Here is a 7,614-nt window from a genome sequence, read left to right on the forward strand (position 1 = left end):
GGGATGGAAGGGTGAATGTCGCTTAGGGAGTCCCGGCGCGGAGAGCTGCGCTATAGACTTACCCCAAGAGGCCTGAGGATAGTAGTCGGGTACTTATAACTTTTTAAAGATAATATTTCTCATCTCTCTGTCTTCATTTAGTTTTCACACAGAAATTGTATTAACAGCATTCAAAAATATCTACTAAAATATTTATTAGTAATTCAGTGGACATGCCATTATTCATCTCAGTGATCAACTGAAAGTATGATTCATTTCAAATATTCAGGATTGGCTGTTTTGACTTAGCCGGAAGTACACGTACTTTACACGTACTTAGTGCTACTCAACAAAAAAGCAAATCAACCGTTTGACCTCATTTATGAATTTTGCCTCAGGCATTATTTGTTCATAGTACAACAAATATTAATGATGCCTTGATAATGTACTGTGGACTCTATCAGCTCTCATGCAGCAACTATTGGAACAAATTGTCAGATAACCCTTTGAAAGTAAGACAGATTGAATTAATTTCCATATTAAACTAAGAAATACTGTACGGGCCTCAGAAAGATATAGTACTGGGAATACAACTAAGTTTCCTGCAGATATGATTCTATCTACACATATATCTATATTGATTTTGTGTAAATATAATAATTTATAATAATATCTAACATAATAGCTTTTATTTTATTGTATGATAATACTCTGGCTGGGACTACAAGGTCTTCAATTTTTTCATTATATTACATTTTCAAAAACCTAGCTTAAAATATAATAGGATAGTACAATGTTAAAGTCACAAATCTTGTAAAATTTTAAATTTTCTCCAATGTCGTTTTTACCAAGTTAAGTAGTACTGAAAACATCTAAACATTCTTTTGATTGTGGCAAGTCCTTAATACTTACATGCTTTATTCACACTGTGTATTCTTTGATAGTAAATAATGAGATGTTTCCTCAGACCGGAGCTATTTGTAAACAGTGGCTGATTTTTTTTTTTTTTTAGCTGTAGGTTTTGTCTACAATAAGGATTCTGTGATATTCAACATGATTGGGTAGAAAAGTAAAGGTTTTCTCACATTCTTTATGTTTCTCATTTCTCCCCCTTATGAATTGTTTTATATTGATGTAGAAATAAAGTTTTATTACACATTTTGCCAGTTTGTATTTAATTCTAAATTTTTCTTCAGTATACTGTGAAGTTTCATAATACACAAATATAAATGTTTCAACATTCTCCTTACTTCGAAACATATCCCTTTAGTATGGATTCTGTTTTGTTTTCTAAGGATTGAGCCCAGAGTAAAGGATTTCCATATTCTGTGCAGTTGTAAATTGCCTCTGCTGTATAAATTTTTGGTAACTTTACCATATGGTTAAAGGAATTGCCAAATCACTTATATTTGTAGTGTCTCCCTTTATTATGTATTCTTTGATGTTCTCTAAGAGTTGAAATATGAGTAAAGGACTCTAACCCCCTTTTCATTTGTAGGGTTTCTCTCCAGTATGAACTCTGTAACGAATCTTAAGTGTTGAGCATGCAGTAAAGGACTTGTCTCCTTCCTTCCTTCCTTCCTTCCTTCCTTCCTTCCTTCCTTCCTTCCTTTTTTTCCTTTGGTCTTTTTGAGACAGGGTCTCCCTGTAGCCCCAGCTGGCCTGGAACTTACTATGTAGACCAGGCTGGCCTCGAACTCACAGAGATCCACCTGCCTCTGCCTCCCAAGTGCTAGGATTAAAGGCATGCGCCACCAGGCCCGGCTAGGACTTGTCACATTCTTTACATTTGTAGGGTGTCTCTCCAGCATGCATTGCTCTGTGTTTTCTAAGACACAACATTTGAGTAAAGCACTTGTCACATTCGTCACATTTGTAGGGTTTCTCTCCAGTATGAATACTTTTATGACTTCTAAGATTTGAGGCTTGGGTAAAGGGCTTGTCACTTTCTTCACATCTGTAGGGTTTTTCAACAGTATAAATCCTATAATGTTTCCTAAGTGTTAAGCTCACACTAAATAACTAGTCACATTCTTCATATTTGTAGAGTTTCTCTCCAATATGAATACTTTTATGACTTCTGAGATGTGAGACCTGGGTAAAGGACTTGTCACATTCTTCATGTCTGTAGAGTTTTTCTCCAGTGTAAATTCTGTAATTTTTAAGTGTTGAGCTCGCAGTAAAGGATCTATTACATTCTTCACATTTGTAGGGTTTCTCTCCAGTATGAATATTTTTATGACTTCTAAGATTTGAGGCCTGGTGAAAGGACTTGTCACATTCTTCACAATTGTAGGGTTTCTCTGCATTATAAACTGTCTGCTGTCTTTCTAAGAGTTGAGTTCTAATTTCACTTTGTACTACACAGCCATAGGGACAGAGACAGCACAGCCATGGATGCAGATCAAGCCATGTGCATCTGATTGGCTGCAGTCTCCCCTCTCTTCACATTCCAGGGCTCTTTGCTTTGTTCCAGACAGGACACCAGAACAGGCTTACACACAGTAAGACCTGAAAAGAAGCCATCTCTCTCCTCCTTCCGTGAGTTTCCTTTCTAGGCAATCTTACATAAACAGTCTTCTCTTTCTTTTGAGGAACTTCCTTTCAGTTCACTGAAAATCTACTTCACCTTTCTGCCTACTTCTGGTCCTGCACTACACTGCTACGAGTGGTTCCTAGGCCAATCCTGATACTTGAGGTCCTTTCTGAGGCCCAATCCCGTCCAGCCCTCCTTAGGTTCTGCACCACGCTGCTCCACGTGGTCTCCTGCCCTAGTGGGTTTCCCAGTCATACTAAAACCCAGTGGTCTTGTCTGCCTTAGACTCTTCCCCAAGACTCTGCTTTTTATGACCACCCCTCACTCCGTGTGTGTGTGTGTGTGTGTGTGTGTCTGTGTGTGTGTGCAGTCACCCACAGAGACCAGAGGAGAGGTTGACTATCCTCTGTTCCTCTCCACCTTATTCCCTTCAGACAAGGTCTCTCACTGAACTTGGAACTCACCGTTTTTCAGTTAGGCTAGTGGTCAGCAAGATCCAATGATCTCTAGTCTTTACTCCTTCCCAACACTAGAAGGCTCATGGCATGTAACCACACCTGCCTTTGTATGTGGGTGTTGGGGATCTGAACTCAGGTCCTTGTGCTTGTGCAGCAAGCTTCCTTCCTACTATGTCATCACGGGAGTGCTCTTTTTTTTAAATAGCTTCGTCAAAGCCTGAAGAGAACCAAATGCTCCCCGAGGCAGATGTTGCTGTATTCCATACCTTCCTGAGGCAGCAGGCTTCATTCCTCAGTCAGTACCCTCAACTCCTGCTCCAGCAGGCAGCCAACCAGCCCATAGAGTCACCTATTTGCTGCCAGGCCCCCATGCTCACCCGGCGATGGCATCTCCAGCACACACTGCGATGGATTAATAAACCCCAGACCTTGGGGGCTCAGCAAAGGTGAGACACCTGACCAGCTCCGATAAGCCTTTCAGAGAGCAACGGCACTTTCTGAAACCAGAACAAAAGAGCGAGCAGACTAGAATGACCAGGGAGATGGGGATGAAACCAGAACAAAAGAGCGAGCAGACTAGAATGACCAGGGAGATGGGGATGAAACCAGAACAAAAGAGTGAGCAGACTAGAATGACCAGGGAGATGGGGATGAAACCAGATAAGAAGAGCAAGCAGACTAGAATGACCAGGATGATGGGGTCCAGGCACAGAGACGCAGATGTAGAGGCCTTGGCTTTCTTTCCCTCATTTCCTCTCTTCCCACTGTGTTTTTTCTCCAGCTACAGCCTGTCTCTGTCAATTTCCTCAACCCCAACTGCCGTCGCCCTCTCGCCCAATGGGCGAAGAGCAGCTGTGGGCACTGCCAATGGGACAATTTACCTGCTGGACTTGAGAACCTGGCAGGTATGAAGCTGGAGACAGGACAGAGGCACCATCATACAACCCTCACGTTGCCATGAAGCCCTAAGCAAACCAGACATACCTTTAGTACCATGGCTGATTCAGCAACTTTATTCAGCCTGTGTTAGATAAAAGGTCTTGGCCAAAGACTCATTCAGCAGCTAGGTGTCGTGATTCACAGCTGTAATCCAGCACGCAGGAGGATTGTGAGCTCAAAGCCAACCTGGGCTGTATAGTAAGTTCAAGGTCAACCTGGACTGTATAGAACAAAACCAAAGTCAGGCAGCAGATACTTGCTGTGAAACTTCCACTTAAGGCATGTTGCTTAGTATTGTAAGAAACACAGAGTTGAGAAAAAAAGAGAAACAGAGTGCGTTTCCTTTGCCCATCCTCAGCCTGGTTGGGACATAAGAACCAGAACTCAGCTGTTGACATAATTGGGAGCCAGGTGAGCTATGTACATAGAGGAGGACACAGGGTGGAGAAAGGTGGGCCTTCTACCTTGAGTCAGGGAGAATGGACCTGAAGTGGCTGGGATGGTAGCGGTAGAAACTGGTTTCAAATTGGAGAGAGGAGAGAGACACAGCCACAGTGTTTTCTTCCTACCCACATTACCCTCCCATCCCTGTATCCATGTTAGCACCTTTCCCCAGACCCATGAAAATCTGTGTTTGGGGGTTTGGAGTGGAGAAAAGGTGACTGTGTTTGGATCAGGAAGCACAGTTGGACCTGTGTTTGGGCTGGGAATGCAGAGCCAAAGGCTCAAGCCCTTTTTATGGTTGGGACCTAGAGTGGTCAGATGTGGAGGGTTGGGAGATTCACCCTGCCCACTGGCCTTCACAGGAGGAGAAGTCTCTGGTGAGTGACTGTGACGGAGTCTCCTCTTTTGCATTCCTTTCGGACAATGCTCTTTTCCTTACTGCCTTCAATGGGCTCCTGGAGCTCTGGGACCTGCAGCATGGCTGTCGGTAAGTGAGTCCCTCCACTTGTCTCTGAGTGAAAGCCTTTCCTTTCAGAAGCTCTGAGGGAGAGAAGTGAGGAGGGGGCCTATTGCCAAGTAGCTCCAGGGCCCTGACTTTGTCTTTTGGGGTAGGGTGCTCCACACCAAGGCCCACGAGTATCAAATCACTGGCTGCTGCCTAAGCCCAGACCACCGCCTGCTGGCTACTGTGTGTTTGGGAGGATGCCTAAAGGTAACAATAAAGTGGTCCTAAACTATGAGTCAGACCCAGTTTGTTGCTTAACATAGCAGAGCTGCTGACTGCCTAGCCTTGGGAAGCCCTCCTGAGGCAGGGGACTAGGTAAGGTGACCCCAGAGCTCTGGACCAAGAAGCTTTGGCACATGTATTCGGTATCCCGCTTCCTCCCTGCCTTCTCTTTCTCCCCTAGCTGTGGGACACAGTTCGTGGGCAGCTAGCCTTCCAGTACAGCTGCCCCAAGCCCCTGAACTGCATTGCTTTCCACCCAGAGGGGCAAGTATTAGCCACAGGCAGCTGGGCTGGCAGCGTGATCTTCTTCCAGGCAGATGGACTCAGGGTCACCAAGGTAAGGAGGTCTGTGTAGCTCTTGGGAAGAACACACAGGACAGGAGTGGAGGTGGGAAATGACAGCTGCATTCAGTGTCACTTTGGGCTTGTGCTAAGAACAGGCTCTGTTATTTCCATTTCTACATCTGTGTGTAGGAACTAGGGGCCCCAGGAGCCTCTGTCCGTACTTTGGCATTCAATGCACCTGGGCGAGCTATGGCTGTAGGCCGCATGGACAGGACAGTGGAGCTGTGGGCCTGGCAAGAGGGCGCACGGCTGGCAGCCTTCCCTGCCCATTGTGGCTTTGTTGCCACCACGCTTTTTTTACGTGCTGGAAGTCGGTTCCTGACAGCTGGAGAGGATGGCAAGGTGAGGTTCTTGAGGGCCTGTGATGGGTTTGAGGACAGAGTAGCAGAAGTGGGGAATACGTGGGTGAGGCTGAGAGCCTTTGTTAAGGACCCTGGAGGAGTTTGGCTAGTGAGGGCACAGGTGTGTGTTGGGCAGGTCTCAAATCTCTGGAAGGCAGACCTTAATGAAGGGTGGGACCAGATGGTAGAGGCAGGTATCTTAAACTCTTTTCTGGTGTCCTAGGTTCAGTTATGGTCAGGATCTCTTGGCCGGCCTCAGGGTTGCCTGGGCTCCCTTCCTCTTTCTCCTGCTCTCTCTGTGGCCCTCAGCCCAGATGGTAGCAGGGTAGCTGTTGGGTACCGAGCAGATGGCATTAGGATCTACAAAATCTCTTCAGGTACCAAAGGGGGAGCGGATGGGTTTGCACCTTTGGAAAGAATGTGCCTGCTGCTTCATCTTTTTCCCAAATGCCTTCCTCTTGTGTACTTTTCCCTGTTCTAGGTTCCCAAGGGGCTCAGTGTCAAGTACTAGACGTGGCAGTGTCCGCACTGGCCTGGCTAAGTCCCACTGTGTTGGTGAGTGGTGCAGAAGATGGATCCCTGCAGGGCTGGATACTCAAGGAAGGCTCCCTCCATTCCCTGTGGCTCCTGTCAGGGTACTGGAAGCCTGTGCTAGGACTGGCTGCCTCCCAGGAACTCCTGGCTTCTGCGTCAGGTACTGTCAAGGGGTGGGCAGTGTTACTGAAACATTCCTTTCAAGTATGCTGATGTTGCCCTTCAACTTATGCTATGTGTACATATATTACCAACATCTATACACATACAATTTTTATTTACAGCTTTCAAAGTGCTTTTGAATGTATTCATCTTCCATAATTATTCTAGACTGTTTCTTGTTTCTAAGTCCTCATTCTGGAACCTCTAACTTCCCACTAATGTTTGAGGTTTTATCTAGTGGAAAATATTCCCTTTGAAGGAGAGAGAATGAGAGAGTACACTTGTGTCTCGCAAGAGAGAAAGGTCTTGGGCCTCTTTAGTGGGAGGTTTGATCCTCACAGATGGTGAGGTGAAAGTGACATTGAGAACAGGGCCTGGAGCAGCTGCCACACAAATGTGTAGGAGGTTAGAGACATCAGGAACCACATTCCAGACCTGAGCTCTGCCAAGCTGGAGCTGTGGTACTGGGCATTCCTGGGCTCTGTGCTCATGTGGTGACTGCCCCTTGCCCAGGGTCCCTGCACACTCTGGGGACACCACCTTCCTTCCCTGTAGCTGTGCCTTTCTTTGGAGGTCACTCTCAATTCCTGTGATTGCCTTTGTCTCTGGACTCCAAAGCCAGGTTTGCTTCCTCTTTCAGGGAGCAGTTCTCTTTCTGTTTCCAATGCAGAGGATTTCATAGTGCGGCTGTGGCCCAGGCAGCTGCTGACACAGCCACATACGGCAGAAGACTTGCCCTGTGATGCCGAGCTCCTGGGACATGATGGCCCTGTGTGCTGCTGCAGCTTCAGCCCTGATGGAGGCATCCTGGCCACTGGAGGAAGGGATCGGGTGAGCTGCAGAGATGTAACCCTGGGGCCCCACAGCCTCTGTGTTCTAGAGTCCTTATTGCTTTCTCCTGCTTTTTGATCTGTCAAATCTGCAGGTCGGTCTGCTTGCCTTTCTTGTGCTATCTCTTTAAAACTTTTTGTCTGAGCCCAGACATGGTGGCACCTGCCTGTAATCTCAGTATTTGAAAAATGGAAGCAGTCAGGCGTGGTGGTGCACGCCTTTGATCCCAGCACTTGGGAGGCAGAAACAGGCAGATCTCTGTGAGTTCAAGGCCAGCCTGGTCTACATAGAGAGTTCCAAGACAGCTGGGGCTACAGG

The 7,614-nt window shown here is 46.3% G+C and overlaps 1 protein-coding gene across 2 annotated transcripts in view; it reads left to right on the forward strand.

Moving 5' to 3' along the window:
- Window positions 1-7,614, forward strand: part of Tep1 (telomerase associated protein 1) — a 69,643-nt gene that overhangs the window by 53,712 nt on the left and 8,317 nt on the right. For both annotated transcript variants that reach the window (XM_008832562.3, XM_029563324.1), the window contains exons 33-41: window positions 3,179-3,419; window positions 3,755-3,878; window positions 4,719-4,843; window positions 4,969-5,068; window positions 5,265-5,420; window positions 5,558-5,770; window positions 5,993-6,146; window positions 6,251-6,463; window positions 7,136-7,296. In XM_008832562.3, coding sequence (XP_008830784.1) covers window positions 3,179-3,419; window positions 3,755-3,878; window positions 4,719-4,843; window positions 4,969-5,068; window positions 5,265-5,420; window positions 5,558-5,770; window positions 5,993-6,146; window positions 6,251-6,463; window positions 7,136-7,296 — 1,487 coding nt within the window. The remainder of the gene's footprint in view (window positions 1-3,178; window positions 3,420-3,754; window positions 3,879-4,718; window positions 4,844-4,968; window positions 5,069-5,264; window positions 5,421-5,557; window positions 5,771-5,992; window positions 6,147-6,250; window positions 6,464-7,135; window positions 7,297-7,614) is intronic.

This window comes from Nannospalax galili, unplaced genomic scaffold (assembly GCF_000622305.1).
Source record: "Nannospalax galili isolate Female #2095 unplaced genomic scaffold, S.galili_v1.0 scaffold196, whole genome shotgun sequence".
Lineage (NCBI taxonomy): Eukaryota > Metazoa > Chordata > Mammalia > Rodentia > Spalacidae > Nannospalax > Nannospalax galili.